General features: G+C 39.8%; 1 protein-coding gene across 4 annotated transcripts; it reads left to right on the plus strand.

Annotated features, from left to right (window-relative positions):
* Nucleotides 1–698: 698 nt before the first annotated feature.
* On the plus strand, nucleotides 699–17,479 carry mapk9 (mitogen-activated protein kinase 9). 4 transcript variants are annotated; one of them, XM_017492081.3, is made up of 13 exons: nucleotides 700–929; nucleotides 2,831–2,876; nucleotides 4,893–5,044; nucleotides 7,999–8,128; nucleotides 8,221–8,279; nucleotides 8,455–8,593; nucleotides 9,592–9,757; nucleotides 9,861–9,932; nucleotides 11,809–11,991; nucleotides 12,222–12,346; nucleotides 13,061–13,124; nucleotides 13,224–13,295; nucleotides 13,398–17,479. In XM_017492081.3, exons 3-13 carry the CDS (start codon nucleotides 4,929–4,931, stop codon nucleotides 13,535–13,537), a joined length of 1,266 nt encoding a protein of 421 aa, XP_017347570.1. In that variant the 5' UTR covers nucleotides 700–929; nucleotides 2,831–2,876; nucleotides 4,893–4,928; the 3' UTR covers nucleotides 13,538–17,479. The 4 variants fall into 4 exon arrangements, with proteins under 4 accessions (XP_017347571.1, XP_017347570.1, XP_017347569.1 ...); XM_017492082.3 differs by lacking the exon at nucleotides 2,831–2,876 and having other exon boundaries at nucleotides 699–929; nucleotides 13,401–17,479; XM_017492080.3 differs by lacking the exon at nucleotides 2,831–2,876.
* Nucleotides 17,480–17,502: the final 23 nt, after the last annotated feature.

The raw sequence follows: 17,502 nt of genomic DNA on the forward strand, positions 1-17,502 counted from the left end.
TATACAACTTATATATATATATATATATATATATATATATATATATATATATATATATAAGTTGTATATTAATATTAATATTAAAAACAAGTGTGTGTGTGTGTATATATATACACACACACACACACACACACACACTTTTTTTTTCTAGTAAGACTTGCCAATGCTATTTTTTTTATGGTCATGTGTTTATAAAGGTATTTTTATATTTTAAGTCTGTTTTGTGTCATTAGCAGCTATAAGGTAACGCTTAAGCACTAATAGGTAACTGGTGAATACGAATGCACCTCATGTTTTTTTTTCCTATTTGTAAATAATTTTGTATTTTGCATGAACACATTTAAGTGGAGCTGTTGGTGTGTCTATTAAACTGATTTCTTTGATAGTATAAGGTAATATAATATTTTATTTATACGTCAAGTTTCAAAATAAGACTGGTAATAAATGTTTACTTGCATTTACATGGACTTTTAGCTTATTTTTATAGCACTTTAATAGGGAAACGTATCACGGGAGCTATAATTCATACTTCCGTTCTTAACAGTATGCAAAAAAATGCGATTGTTGCCTTAGTGTAGCGTACTATTTTACTGTGTAGTGCGTTAGTATGGACGTAAATTTAGCTCTTTGCTGCAAAGTTCCAACTTGAGCTGACGGCTGCGCCATGACGTCATTCCCGCTCGCTCTCTCTCTCTCTCTCTCTCTCTCTCACACACACACACACACACACAGACACACACACACAGACTATTCTACAGACCTCCGCCCCTGTAGCCATGCCGCCGAAACACGGGCAACACTTCGGCTTTTACCCCGAAAACCATTAGAGACTTAGCGGACACCGCAGCGGCACTTCCGCAGTCCAGGCTGTAGCTGTTAGCTAGCGTGTATGGGAGTGAACTGGAGAAAAGCGAGGAGCTGAGGAGGAGGTAAGCTTCCATCCAGTAGGCTAATGAAAAATCTGTCCGGCTAACGCCGCTTCACACTCCGCTCTCTCACAGCTGGGACAAACGTCCTGTACACACACAGTGTAGCTCGTTTATAACTCCGCTTTCGAGCTCTGGAGGCAGTTTGCCGGGAGCTTGCCATCGAGTTTGTGTTTAGGAAGCGGTGTGTGTGTTAGGTTGTGTAGTATTGTGTTGTGTTAGGTTGTGTTAACCTTGGCCGCCCAATACACAGCTGCACAGTTTTAGCCTCTAAGCGACTAAAAACCACACCAGCTGCACTACTTGACTCATTCTGTGTTAAGTTCAGGAGCAAAGTAAATAAACGCGGTCACTTTATACGATGGGTTAAATTGTGGTTTATTCGGGTGTTAGCCGGGTGTTGGCCGTGTTTTCCTGAAGCTAACATGCTATGTACACTGACTAGGATGGTCAGGTAATGACTATGACCTGTAGCTGCATTCTGAATTGCCTCGCGTCATTTAAAATTACATATATTACATCCATTTTATTTTCAAGAAATACGTTAAAAAAGGAGATATAAAATGTAAAAGAAATTGCAGGTCGCTTGGGTCTATGTACAGAAGCTTAATTGATTAGGAAGTGGTGAAACAGGCTCCGTCCACTTCTTAATACATACTAGGGTATTCAGTAGTATGTGAGAATACTGTGGGGTTGTGGTGTTTGTGCATACTGTTTAGTACGGAAGTATGCACGGCTATATGCAGTGACGTAGCTGCACTTCGTTCTAGTGCGAAAGCTGTGTATGTGTTGCCATTTAGGGTGAATTTCTTCGACACATGGAATACATTTGCATGCCAGAATTTCCTTTAGCTTTATAAAATAAATACTGATACGAGGCTTGCACTAATCTTCAGTACTCCTTTAGTTGTCCCAGTACCCAATATGAGAGCAGTGTATCTGCAAATGATTAATACTTAATACTGATCCAACACTGACATCCACTTCAATAAAAACATCCCAACTCTCTAAAGCTCCTGTTGGCAAGCTATGCAAATCCATCAGAGGCTGGTGGTTTTAACACAAGCCTGGGTCGACATGAGCCGTCTTTGTTGGCTCAGTCAAAATTGCATGGTCACTGTATGGTCAAATATGTCAGAAGGGATCAGGATTACTGGAAAACTAGTCGAATCCGATCTGAAATCCATTGATCCAGTGTTTCAGATTCTGATAATCTCTAGTCATTCAGTATCAGATCGTTGCTGATACCTGTCCTGTTGACTACCTGGCCTTGATATGAGCTACTAAGACATTCAGTGTCTACATGTTTTGGGAGGGGAATTTATTTATTTAGTTATTTATTTATTCTCTTCAGCCATACTCCCACACACCCAGCCACCCTCCCTACTTCCCTCCTTTCCTATCGCTGTGATTTATGATGCCAGATGATGTCATCGTATTTAATCTTAGGACATGATTAAAGAGTCTTGTAATGGCAGTCGAGGCTCATACCTCGTATGTAGAGTCAGGACTCGGGACCATTACTGGGAATGTTAAGAGCGGAGTCTGATTTAATCACAGCTTGCAGAAGACAAATAGAGGAATAACACGGGATGAGGAGGGCAGGAACGGCCCCCAGGCTGAAGATCTGTTGTGCCTTTCTAGGTCACCGGACTATTTACATATCATCGGGCTCTTTTGACATAGGCATGCTCTATTTTGTGTGGATTTGTCAATCGACTTTTGGATGTCACGGCATTGTATGTCCTTGCTAGCTTGTCTTGTTCGTAATTACTAACCTCATCAGTCCGGTACCTTGTCTGGATTTGAATTGGTTTCCTTATCAGGCTTTAGCTCAGCCATTACTGAACAAGCTGCAGTAAAAAAAAAAATAATAAAAAAAAGTCTGTCCCCCTCTCTCACAGTTTATGGGAAATATGGGAATGAAGCACCAGAGGAGATAAAGTCAAGGTGAGTGGGACCTGTTTGCTGCACTGTGAGCTTTCTTTCTGTGATTTAGCACCAGAGGAGTTCAGGTCAGCACAGAGTATGTGTTCAGCACAGACAGAGAAAGTTGTATTTAGCTGTCAGTTTCCTCTTTTTCTTTTTGCCACCTTTCAGAAGGTGAGCTGACTGACAAGACTAAAGATTTGGTTTAATATAAGCAAGTTGTCATTGTAGTGTTTTGTTGTGGTTGTGTTTTTCATTAAGAATAATAATGAACCCTCTATTCAAGCAATTGCCGCCCCCGAAAGCGAGCGTGAAATGTGTGCAGGGGCATTCATAAGCGATTTAAAAGTGAAGGGGGAAAGGAGGTAAAGCTCCAACGAAGCACCAAAGCCACCTTTCACTGCAGCTTTCTTCTGGCAAGCTCTGCAGAAGGGGTTACCATCTCCTATTAAGTTTCCCTCAGCATTTTTATAAAATCCAAAATATGACCACACTTTAGTTTTGGTCCTCTTACAAGGTTGGAAATTCACCTGAGTGCTGTCACTGCCTTTTGCCATGTTCTCTAACTGAACGAAATTATTTTTATTACTATAAAAAGCAAAACGGTGCTGCGGTGGGCAAGTGATGTGTGCGGCCGAACACCGTGGAACACCGACTATCGCAGCAAGCCTAGTGTCAGCCATCCATCACTTCAGTGTGTATCAGTACTTTTTGTTTCAGCACATTTTAACAATACTGTGATAATATTGATAACCGTGATAGTTTTGGTCACGATAATCATGATATGAAATTTTCATACCTGTACATCTCTTGTGAGAACTAATTTCCATCTCTGAAGGGAAGTTTGGGTATGAGCACAGATTATTAATGACATTTCAGTCCATGACCGTTCTGTTGGTACTTAGTGGTAAGTATGTCTTGGAGATGTGGTTAATGTCTTTCTAAAGGTCACATTAATTTGTTTTGATACAATATAAGCCTGATTACTGTCATTTTAGCACTATGCGGTTTCTTGGGGGACACTGAAGAGTGAGGCTTTTATAATGACTATAATATATCTAATATTGCGATATGTAATTTGGCCACATTTGCTTTTTACTTTGAACCCAACCATCATTGATTGTCCAACTTCTCTCTTTTTCTGTATTCTTCTCAGCCAGACGTTAGTCCGATGTATTGTATCACATCATAGTTTTCACCAGCTAGATTTATACTTGTTATACTTGCTGTAAACACTATTGCATTCATTTCTTACAGCAAAAGTGGTGCCACTTGCTCCAGTGGCTGCCTGTTGCCAGATCTAGCTCCATTAAGATAATGCATTATAGAGCTGTCTTTAACCTACGTTAACCAACATAGATTACGTTCATCCATTTCCACGCCGGATCAGACGACATTATTAAGAAATTAGTCCGACCTTAGCAAAGCCTCCACTTACGGTGTTAAGAGTGTGGAAATGCTAATGGTGTCTAACTTGCTTGGATTGGCTCTACATACTGCATGTGATTCGTTCCTTTTCACCACTTATCACCGCGTGCCACCTGTTCCATAATCAACACGTATTGTCACCTAATAAGAATGCGAGGAGCGTTTAAGAGGATAAGAGGAGACGGTTTAAGGAGAGATAGAGAGGGGTGCATGTTGAGCCTAATCAGTTCTTCACGTTTACGTAAACTCCAGCCCGAGACGGAAGCGCCTGGTGGACTCGCGTCACCATGTTGTCTGGCAGACAGTGATCAGATACTGATTAGAAAGCCACTTTTTACGATCAAAAGCACGATTGATCCCTAAAGATGGCATTATCTTTGTCTTGTTAATGTAAGGTAATATTGTTTTCTAAAAGTCATTTTTCTGACATTGATTCCTCTGGTTCTCCTTGTATGAGTCATTCAGAGAGTCATCTCCCACACACAGTTCTGAGACAGGAAAGCTGGTGCGGAATGAGTGTGCACACTAAGCGATGACTTGGCGTAATATCTCTCAGCCAAGCGCATCCCCCCTCTCTTTCTTGCTCACTCTCTCTCTCAACCTTCTCAGGTCTGAATTGTCCAGCGGCACTCAGATAGAGGAGCCATGAGTGAAGGGGACGGACATTTTTACAGCGTGCAGGTGGGGGACTCCACCTTCACAGTGCTGCGGCGGTACCAGCAGCTCCGCGCTATCGGCTCCGGGGCGCAGGGCATCGTCTGGTGAGTGGGCACCGAGTGCCACCGTCATGCCGCCTCCATCAGTGTAACCCTTTAACACTGGTATAGATGAAGAACTGGTAGGGATTTCTGAATGCATTCAACTTTACCTGTTGAAAAATCTTACCATATTTTTATCTGAACAAGGCTGGAAAGGGGATGTGGCCTCTGTGATCTCAAAAAAGTTGCAATTTTTTTCTTTGTGCAAAACTCAAAACACACAGCCACACATTACCGACGTGTACAGCCGTAAAAACTGTCATTTCGATTGTATGACCTCCCTTAATAATGCTGATCCGTGAAACACAAATGTTCTGTTACATTGCAGTAGGGCTGCACCTAACGATTATTTTTGATAATCAATAAATCTGTTGATTATTTCTTCAATTAATCAATTATTTGGATTAAAAGGGCAATTTTTATTTTCTGTATTTAAAAAGAAAAAAATTATTTCACAAGGGGCCACGGTGGCTTAGTGGTTAGCACGTTTGCTTCATGCCTCCAGGGTTGAGGGTTCGATTGTTGTCGTGGCCCTGTGTGTGTGAAGTTTGCATGTTCTGAGGTTTCCTCCGGATACTCCGGTTTCCTCTCCACAGTCCAAAGACATGCATTGTAGGCTGATTGGCATGTCCTAAAGTGCCCGTAGTGTATGAATGGGTGTGTGAATGTGTGTGATTGTGCCCTGCGATGGATTGACACCCCGTCCAGGCTGTCTCCCGCCTTGTGCCCCATGCCCCCTGGGATAGGCTCCAGGTTCCTGGCGACCCAGTAAGGATAAGCGGTACAGAAAATGGATGAATTTGATGAAATGAAATGAAGAAAATTTCACATTCTGTGCAATGTTGTCCTTCAAATATTGTGCAAATTGAAGGCTATGAAAAAGCTATTAAATGTATCTATGTGGACTATGCTATACATTGTGTAAAGGATTTTTTTTTTAAATATTAACATTATATTTTGAAACCAAAAAAAAAAAACCAACTGATTGTCCACAAGCTTTAAAGCAGAAGATAAATCACTATATTAAAACGATAAAATATAAAAACAAAAGCAGTTAACAAAAGTGTTAACTGGTGAGAGGTTGAATGTTCTGCAGTAACACACATTCACTCGTCTGAACACAGTAACATGTTTCTTTATTCTGTAAATGTACGACACTTCTTACATTTATATACAATTACCTGTTCTAACCCCGTTACAGTTACTGCGCTCATAAAAACACTGTTACTTTAGTCTCTAAATATCGCTAAATATAGCAGCAAACAACATATCTGATCAAAATGAATATTTTAGTCAGAGTTATTGCGCTTCCTTTCTACTGCACGCTGTTTGATTGACGCGTATGCGTGGACTCGCGCTCATTCAGTGACGTGTAACGGAGACTCGCTCGCTGTAGGGACAAGTCTTTATGTAAAATGGAAATACTGGTGTGAATTTCTAACATTTACAGATAAGGATATAAAGGTAAACATGTAATTTCTGTGCTGAAGAAAACACATCTGGAACACATTAAACAGCACACTTATCTGTCACAGCATCTGACACGACAAGCCACGTTAATACACTTACGAGTTTGTTTGAAGCGCTTAATATAAAACATTCTCCTCTTTTGGACGACTTGGATCCTGCCCTTTTCCCACAGCAGCTCACTCTGTGACCGCCGCTGTTTTTCACATGGCTTTATTCATAGAAATGTGTTTTTCACCGTCGTGAAGTGACGTCTCTGACGGTCACAGACCCGACTAATCCATAATGAAATTCGTTGTACATTATTTTAATTATTGATTATTATTTTATTAATAAATTATTTTATTGATTAGTTGTTGCAGCCCTAATTTATGGCGTAGGGTTTGCTATAGTAGCTTGCATGTTCTGTTTCACACCACCTGACCACCAGGGGTAGTATTTTGATTTCTTTTTATAACAATTGTTTTTTAAAATAAAAATTTCAAATGCTGAAGGCATCTGATTTGAAGTTAATGTTTTCTACTATCTTGTATCTTTTTATAAATTATATAGTAATGAAATCAATTTTGAAATAAATTATTTTTCCACTCCTACTTGATGATACTTCATACACCGATTAGCCATAACATTAAAATCACTGACAGATGAACATTGATTATCTTGTTACAGTGGCACCTGTCAAGGGGTGGGATATATTCGGCAGCAAGTGAACAGACAGTTCTCAAAGTTGAAGTGTTAGAAGCAGGAAAAATGTGCAAGCATAAGGATATGAAGCTATGAGTACCCATACTGACCCCTGTCCACCGCTGAAAGCACCTACAATGGGCATGTGAGCATCAGAACTGGACCATGGAGCAATGGAAGAAGGTGGCCAGGTCTGATGAATGGTGTTTTCTTTGACGACATGTGGACGGACGAGTGTGTGTACGTCGTTTAGCTGTGGAAGAGATGGCACCAGGATGCACTATGGGGCAAGCCGTTGGAGGCAGTGTGATGCTCTGAGAAGCGTTCTGCTGGGAAACCTTGTGTCCTGGCATTCTTTGACATGTACCACTTACGTAAACATTGTTGCAGGCCAAGTACACCCCTTCATGGCAGTGGTATTCCCTAACGGCAGTGGCCTCCTTCAGCAGGATAATGGGCCCTGCCATAAAGCAAAATTTGTTGAGGAATGGTTTGAGGAACACAATATTCGGCAGGTGGTTTTAATGTTATGCCTGATCGGTGTATATCATTAAAATGTGTACATTTTAAAATGTGTATTTTTAAATACGAGCAATTTATGACTTATTTATTGTGATAGATATCATATATCATAGAAGTGCCTTCAAATATCATGATATGATATTTTTAACATATCGCCCACCTGTTCTTGTGCAAGCACTGAATTAGGAGTGTCACCTTTTAAGCCGACAGACATCCTTGCTGGCGTACTGTTGATGATGATGAGTATGATAATAACACCCGCTTTTTCCACCCACTACATTAAGCTCTGCTCTGGACACCGTCTTGGGCATCCCTGTAGCTGTAAAAAAGCTCAGCCGGCCTTTTCAGAACCAGACCCACGCCAAGCGAGCCTACAGAGAACTGGTGCTGCTCAAATGCGTCAATCACAAGAATGTACGTCACGTTCACCACCACACTCCTCTCCCACATACACTCATCGGGTTAATCATCCCAGCTGACTCAAACATCCATGTCTCTCTCCGCAGATCATTTGTTTACTCAACGTCTTCACACCTCAGAAGTCCTTGGAGGAGTTTCAGGATTTGTAAGCAACAAGTTTTATGTTTATTTTTTGCCTATGATGCTTTTATTACACTGGATGGGTTTACTGCTTCAGGGAATTGATTTGTTAGTAGCCCAGCTATTAGTATTATTCAAAGCTTTGCTGAGTCTGTAATGCACTCTGCAAGGGTACAGATAAATAATGTGGTGCCTTCTAGGTATCTGGTGATGGAGCTGATGGATGCCAGCCTGTGTCAGGTGATCCACATGGACCTGGACCATGAGAGGATGTCCTACTTGCTTTACCAAATCCTGTGTGGCATCAGACACCTGCATTCTGCTGGTATCATCCACAGGGTAATGAGTGTAGCTGTTTTTAAAGGAATAGTCCAGCATTTTTCAGTCTACCTTTTCTCAAGACTTAATGGTGGTGCTTGAAAGTTTATGAACCTTTTTAGAATTTTCTATATATCTGCATGAATATGACCTAAAACATCAGATTTTACAAGTCCTAAAAGTAAACAAAGAGAAGCCGAGTAAATAAATGAGACAAAAATGTTATATTTGATAATTTATTTATTGAAGAAAATTTTCCTTAAGAAATAAATGACCAAGTATAATATTTTTGTCTCATTTGTTTAATAGCGTTCTCTTTATCTGATGATGTTTCAGGTCATATTCATACAGAAAGTGTTGGATTTCCATGTATCTCAGGAATATAATTATTATGTCTTCCAGACCTCCGTCAGCCCTTTCAGCCTGTTCTACAATTACTTCTATTAACTTTACTCTTACTTCTGTGCTGATATGAGTTAGAAAGTGTGGTTTAACGTGGAGCATTCAGGCCTAGGGGGTCTAAGATGAACACACACTGACTTCATGCATGCTCACACAGACATCCCACTTTATTCATGCAGAGCAGAAGTATTTATACACATTGATAACAGCAGTGCGTGGACGGTTTCTACTGGTGCAGGTGCCAGCCAGACAGACAAAACAAAACACACAGCGCTCAGGGTCATACTACAAAATAAGTCTACATGTTTCAGCTATATTAAAGGATGGCAGTTGATCAGCTTATTCAAAGAGGTAATTAAATATATACATTCATCATAGGTATTTGATAGCACAGGGACACACAAACAGAAACTATAACCCAGTATTCCCCGTATCCAAGGTGTTTTAATACAGTTTGTAATATGAGAGTACATGATATAAGATAATTTCCTTTCAGAATGATAGAAAATTCTAAAGGGTTATAAACTTCCAAGCACAGCTTTGGTAAGACATATGATGTTCTTAATAGTTAACACGAATCACCATGGAGATTAGCATCTTCCTTTCCTCCCCCTCAGGACCTGAAACCAAGTAATATAGTGGTGAAATCAGACTGCACTTTAAAAATCTTAGACTTTGGCCTGGCCAGGACCGCCTGCACCAACTTCATGATGACCCCATACGTGGTGACCAGATACTACAGAGCGCCGGAGGTCATTTTAGGCATGAAGTATAAGGAGAACGGTAATGTTCTGCTCATGTTTCTGGAATGTTGTCTGTGGTTACCTTAGAAGCTTCTTTTTTCAGTTTTGAATATTGTTTGTATTTTGTGTGTTTGTCTTTGCAGTGGATATTTGGTCAGTGGGCTGCATCATGGGGGAGATGGTGAAAGGCAGTGTTATATTCCAAGGCACTGATCGTATCCTATCTGCGTGTTAACACTAGTGGTTGTGAAACTAGTCCAGAAGGTCCAGTTTTTCTCTGTCTGTATGTGTTTTGTGAGGTAGCATTGAGTAATATAACAGGGTTCCTTCTTTTCCCACATACCATGTTAGCAGCTTTCTTTGATTAGCTTCTTGTGAAACTGCACAGTGCTTTGATGCACACACAGATGGCAGCAGAATGTATTCACAATGCCTCGACTCCCCTGGGAGGCAAGAGACTGTTCTTTGGATATGTCTAGACTTCTTTGTTTCTTTCTGGTGCAATTCAATTCAATTTTATTTGTATAGTGCTTTGTACAATAGACATTGTCTCAAAGCAGCTTTACAGAATATATAAACACGGTATACAGTACAGGTATATATTAAAAGTGCGAATTTATCCCAATTCAATTAAATGTTATATTTCTTTGCTAACGTCAAACAGGTGGTGCTTAGTACTTAGACCTGGGGCTGAACACGGTAAAGAATGACTGCAAAGAATTTCATTTAAATTGCCTGTCTTGTATGCCCACTGTGTGCTCAACCTATACAAGTCTAATGCCAGGGATGAATTTAATCAGAAAATGAAAATGAATGTGATTGTAAATTACACAGGCTGTGAAATAATAACTGTGTCCATTTTGGCTTCCCTAATTAATGAAATGTGTGTTATTTTCTTACACTGGAGTATTAAATCATGAACTCCCATATCCATGTGTTGTAATTAAGGACCCAAGCACCAAAGGCTAGGGTATCTATTACAGCCCATAGAACCATCTGTTAAAAAGTTATGAAATTTGGCACACTGATTGGAGAGGGTCTAAGGAACATTTTGACCAAAATTGGGCCAAGTGCTGCCAACACTCTACTGCCACCATTGGGTCAAACTTGTACCTAATTTGGAAGTACGTTTATGTCCATAGCTTTTGAACTGTGTGTCAAGTTTAAAAGCCAGGCATCCATGGATTCCTTGGGTGGAAACAAGTTCAACTTGGTAGGCAACTTCAGGACCATGACCCGAGGCTATGCAGCAAATTTCGTGCCAGCACCAACTTCTGGTCTAAAAAGTTACAATAACATGTTTAAATGATTACATCTAACTGCCATTTTTGCTACTGCTGTCTAAACAACTGTCTACTGCTATTCTAACTGTTCAATGTGCTATTAAACAGACAACGCTTGACTGACAGGGTTACTATCAAAAAGGATTTTTATTGTTTGTTTCCAATGGCTCTGCTTTCCTGTGATTGCTTAGGCAACAGTGGCAGTGAACGTAAACATGTGAATGTGCAGCTTATTGAGTCTGGGTGCTCGGTGCCTGAAGACGCTGCTTGTAGCTTTAATTGTTCGTATGGTTGTGCGCTATGCTGGCATATTTATTTTCAAATCAACCAAAATGCCTTGCAGTCTTATTTTTTTGGTAAACATGAGATTGTTTCATTGATAAGTAAAATAATCATTATTCCACATTTTAGTTGTTATTTTGCAGTCCTGCATTAAATCTAATGGCCTGTGCATGAGCCTCCTTTGCTTTTAAATGATTAAATCATTTTTTCTACCCCAATTTGGCAATGTTGTTGTGTCACAGTTGTTTAAACTTGCAGCCAGATTAACAGCAGACGGTAGGATTTGTTTGGATTAAAAGAAGCTGCTTCTTGCTTTTCATTGGAAAACATTCACAAGCTGGCTGTCAGTGCACATTGCTCAGAGCATTCACTCACTTCCTTTTTTTTGTTTTCATTCAGTAATGCAACTAACAGTGAAGATTTAATCATTATACAACTAGCAGCATTCAATTCGAAACAGATACGCATATAGTACATGATTTAAATTTTTCACTTCTGTTTGAACCTTAAATTGGCCCATTGCTAGACATTGACCAGTGGAATAAGGTTATCGAGGTGCTGGGAACTCCTTCTCTAGAGTTCATGAACCGTTTGATGGAGACAGTGAGGAACTATGTGATGAATAAGCCACATTTCCCTGGAGTCAGCTTCAGCGAGCTCTTCCCAGACTGGGCTTTCCCATCAGAGACCGAGCACGACAAACTTAAGAGTAAGACAAATATTCTCTCTTCCCCTCTTTTTTTTTTTTGCTTCCTGTTTTATTAATTTTTTATTTCCACCTCTATGACTGCAAGCTTTGTTGTCAAAAATGTCAATCATGTGAATTATTTGCTCTTGTGACTAGATGCATTTTATACAATATATATATATATATATATATATATATATATATATCTCTATCTCATACACACACACTCTCTTCCATTGTGTCTCTTACAGCTAGTCAAGCTCGGGACCTGTTGTCAAAAATGCTGGTAATCGATCCAGAGTCTCGCATCTCTGTCCAGGAAGCCCTGAATCATCCCTACATCCATGTGTGGTACGACCCAGCTGAGGCTGATGCGGTGTGTAAACACTCTTTACTTCCATTTCCCACATAATCTGTTCATTCTTCAACAAATAAGGTTTCTATCAGCCAAAATCTCTCCCATAAGTACATGCTAAAAAATGTCCATACATTTCCTCACTCACTTTCAGTAACTGCTTGTCCTGGTCAGGGTCATGGTAGATCCAGTGCAGGAACTTTGGGCATGGTTGCACCAGTCCATATACTTACTTAATCTCACTAATTAAGCAATGAGCAATTTTTGTGAAATTGCGAAGTACACAGAGGTATCATTCAGGTACAGTAACTTTAAGATTTTCGCTAGAATTCTGGGCCTAGGGATGAACTGATACCAGATTAAGCTGTGAGAGGGGGAAAAAATTCCAGTTGTCTAATATTGCTGCGTTCATGAACCAGATTTCAGCTACATAATTTTCCTACATTACAGTAAGGCGTACTATGTCCCAGGTCACATCGGCAACTCGAGTGACATTCGTGATGAAATGGAGATGGTTTGAGGCTGCTATATGCTGATAATATTTTGCTGACGTTGACTTTTCAGCCTTGTAACCAAACGCATCATATCAGAAACGTTGACTAAGAGAAAAATAGTGCAAATTAGGGGTTTTTTGCCTGACTGTTCCTTTTTATACCCAGGTGGTCTGTCTTGTGTTGAGGTCCAGATTTGTAATTTCTGTTTGTTTGTTTTTTGTTGTATTTTCCCTATTTGCAGCCCCCGCCTCAAATCTCAGATAAACAGTTGGAGGAGAGGGAACACAGCATAGAACAATGGAAAGGTAGAGGTCCTTGCCAGAAAAAAACGGTCTATAAGAGAGATTAGTATTAATGTGTTCCTCTGATAAGATGATTCATTTTCTCTGTCTGCCTTTCACTAGAGCTGATTTATAAAGAGGTGATGGACTGGGAAGAAAGGAACAAAAATGGTGTCCTAAAGGAGGAGTGCTTTGGTGAGTTGACCCAAATGTCAGCTGTGTTCTGTTTTACATCTGCATTTAATTATAATTGATGGTGTGTGTGCGTGTGCGTGCGTGATATTCTGTCCTCTGCAGTAGATGGTTTGAACAGCAGTGCTACAGCCTCTCAGTCCTCGTCAATTAATGACATCTCGTCTATGTCCACCGAGCAGACGCTGGCCTCAGACACGGATAGTTCCTGCATAGACACCATCGCTGGGGGATTAGAGGAGTGACTGCTGTGAGAGCCTCCATAGCGCTCTCTCTCTCTCTCTCTCTCTCTCTCTCTCTCTCTCTCTCTCTCTCTCTCTCTCTCTGTGTCTGTGTCTGTGTGTCTGTTTCTCTCTCTCTCTCTCTCTCTCTCTCTCTCTCTCTCTCTCTCTCTCCCCTTCTCTTCCTCCGCCACACATTTTTCCAGATGGCAGTGTGGGCCCTGACTTGTTCAAGACAGACATGCTGTGACTCTCTGGGGCTCTTCTTGCACAGAATCATTTTCACCTAGTTTCTTTGCATTCAACTACGTTCCATAGCCTAACCGTTTGAGAAGTAAGGCTAAGTACATATTTTAGAGCAGGAACTAAAATGGTCCCTGTAGCTGTGGCCAATTTGGTCTGATTTCTTTCATGGAAATGTGCCTAAAGATTTTGGAGTTCCTTCAAAGGTTCCTGCAGTGGAATTATTCTAATTAGTTAGGTGGCACATAGTTGGAAAAGCAGATTCTAAATTTACCTTTCATGTTAAAATGACCTGTTAGCTTATTGTTCACATGTAGGCATGTCTAAACACAGTTTACCTTTGATCCCTATTTCAGTTTAATTTCCTGCTAATGGATTAGACGAAACTATAATGAACTTTTGCTTGAATTATAACTATGTTCAAGTTCATGGTACTTTCCTTAGTCACTACCCTCCCCTCTCTTCCTACGTTTCTTTCTCTCTCCATTCCACGTAGCTGATATTATCTTTCCTATTCTCACTCAAGAAGCACCGACACTCCTGAAACAAGCTAATCAATAGCCAGTTCTGTCTTCTGGAAATGTTCAAGTTCTCAATGCTCTGTGTTAAAGTATTGCATGCCACTCATCTTTAAGAAAGTATATGTTTACAGGCCCCCTGATTATGCCTGAATACGCTTACGAAATGTTAATGCCTGCCTCTGTATATAGACATGATACAACCATGTTTTCAATCAGAGAACTTGATAATGCATCTCACTCATATAGGGTGTAGCCATGTATATACGTATATAGATTAAGTGTACCTTTTTGTCTGTGTTGTGAAAGCCCGATTTTACAGCTTCTCTAAATATGGTTTAGCAAAAGTACTGTATGCCATACACTTTATTTTGAACCAGTTGTCTATTGTTGGGAATTGGATTTGTTGCAGATGAAAGAAAAAGCTGCACAGAGTAAGCAGCGGTCAATGTCAGGGTTCGTACAAGGTGCTTGAAGTGCTTGAATTTGACTTTTTGTAATGTAACTACTGAAACTTTGAAAATCTCCTTTTTTTTTTTAGTCTAGTGGTGCTTAAAAAGTGCTTGTATTCTAAAAAGTCAATGATTACAAAATTGCTAAATAACTTTTAAATGTTTATTTTAACTTTAAAATGTTTATTTTTGATAGAACACAAATACAATCCTTTCATTCTATATATGACTCCCTGCTGCAGCCCCTCCCCCTCCTCTCCTATCACTGTTCACTCACTCATTTGAACAGAAACAGCCAACTTTCCAGGCTCCTTTAGTGGCTTTTTTTTCTGCCAAAAAAAAAGCACCTAGTGACAATTCTAGCGACATTTTAGACCAATCTTAACTACTTCCCATAGAAGAGAGTGGCCAGTACTGCCCCGTGCGTGAGCAAGAGGTCCTGTTCCCCCCTGCAGGTACACCTCTCTCTACAGCTACTCTGTTCAGTGAGGGGCAGAGAGAGAGGAGCACATTCGGTATGAGAGAAAGAATAAGAAAGACATTGTGTCGCATTTTACATTTTGCCTGTAAATATAGCCAAAATCACAGCACACATGTGTACGGTGATTTTGTCAGACAACGTCGCAGTTATAAATCAGGATTTTAGCAGAGAAGCAGCTTGGAAGTGATTGCTGGTTAACATGTAGTCTCTTAATGCGCTGTGTTTCAGTCACTATTTCATAGTTGTTCCGTTGTCTGACAACAGAAATACAAAAATATGTAAATGAGAACAGCTTTATTGGGAATTCGGCTGTATTAAAGTACAGAACGTGAGCACGGAGAGTAGGAGAGAAGTAAACAGATGTGAAGGCTGACACTAGGCAGAATGCAAATATGTGAAGACGTAATGAATATGCTAATTAGCTCATGACATCATCCAGCAACATTTAGCGACTTTCCATTGAAAGTTGTTGGAACAGTGATCCTGTCACTCACCTGGACTGTGTTGACGTTCTGCTGAAGACGCAGCAATGTCTGGGAAATGCAAATTTAGTCCAGTGTGGCTGGAAAAGGCACCATATAAAAATTGGTTGTGTTTTATTATTACAATATATGAGAATATGTTTGAAGGAAATCTCTTGTATAGTCCTTGAAAACAAAACAAAAATAGTCCTTGAAAGTCCTGGAATTTCATTCTGAAGCATCTGTACGAACCCTGTCGTGTGTACGTATTGATGAGGAACGATAAAACTGTGGAAGCAGCGCACAAATTTTCCTTTCCGTATCATTCCAAAAAACAATTCTGCATAACCAGCGCCGTTCGTAAGTCATTTGTGAGAATTGTACATGAGCTCAAAATAGATGATTTGCATTTTAAAAAAATTTCATAACCATAAGGATGTTTTGCAAATCAAATTTGTATTTTTTTTTTATTTTTTTTTATTTATTTTATTTTTTTTTAAAAACACTTATTGAAGACCAATGCCCTCTTACCCTTTTACGGAAAGAAAATTAGCTTTATTTTATACTCAACTCTTCCGAGAGAGATTATATGGTTCCCCTGTGTATGCATTCTACATTTTCACTGCATTTAGTAGTTGGCATGCTGTGGCTGAGCACAGCAAGTAGCATTGTACTATAAATCTCTTGTCCTGTTAACACAGTAGCATGAGCAGTCCATTGTTACTCCTCTATCCAGTTTTTCTTTTTCTTTTTTGCCCTGGGAAAGGAACCATCACTTAACATTGTCTGTGCTGAGACTTGAAAACAAAAGAACAAAGTATAAAATTCCGGTGTATAATCTAGCTATTGTTTTAAAGAAATGCATGAAAGCCGTTGTTCAGTGCAAATCTTACTTGTACCAGGGAATGTTTCTTCTAAAGGTGTCGTTGAAGATCATTTCCTCAGTTATATAAACCACTCTAAGCCTCATTATTGACTCACCTGGAGGTGAACATAGCTGGCTTCATCTTCATGCGGTGTGTATGCACCTCAGGCTTCTTGTGATGGACTTTCAAAACGAACCATCATTGAGCGATGCACACAGAAGTGCAGCCTCAGTATCACGAACAATCCTCATGCCTTAATATCCTCGCCATTTCTTTTCCAGTCTGGTCTGACAATTAAGAAGCTTTATGTGGATGGACAGAATGATTGAAGACATTATCTGTCACCAGGCAGCATTATTTGCTTTTGCACAATAGCTTTCATACACATTCATACACATTTCTATAAAATTGCTGTAAAGTAGCATCAATACAAGATGCAGGTGTGTGTGTGTATGTGTGTAACCTCACCTGGTTCTTCTTTTCATAATAGTAGCACGGTAATAATGTATTACGATACATTATGTATTGCAATAGTGCACTGTTGGTGTTTTTTTTCCCCCCCTCTAAACGTTCGCAATTTTGTTAATGAACATGAATTCTGTAAGCACTTGAACAAAAGTGAGCTTTGTGGTATTAAATCCCAGTGCAAGCTGGCAATTGACTCTCTTAAGGGCTTACCGGTGTTTCAGAAGGTGTGTCTGTGACATTTTTGTCACTTTGACAATCTGTATGGCTAAACCAACACTTTTACCCAACACTTTTACCCAACACTTTTAATTATTTTTTAATTTTCTTTTTTAAACCATAATTTCATCACTCAAAAACATTTCTGGAAAAACCTATGAAATATCCTAACTGCTATGTATGAATAATACTCTTACCGCTTCTTTGTGGTTTCTATTGTAGTGTCGCGTATGGATGTGCTCTTTGTGGGTTGCTGAAATGTGAGTTTCAGTCATTCAACTGAA

The sequence above is a fragment of the Ictalurus punctatus genome, chromosome 18 (assembly GCF_001660625.3).
Source record: "Ictalurus punctatus breed USDA103 chromosome 18, Coco_2.0, whole genome shotgun sequence".
In the NCBI taxonomy this organism is placed as follows: domain Eukaryota; kingdom Metazoa; phylum Chordata; class Actinopteri; order Siluriformes; family Ictaluridae; genus Ictalurus; species Ictalurus punctatus.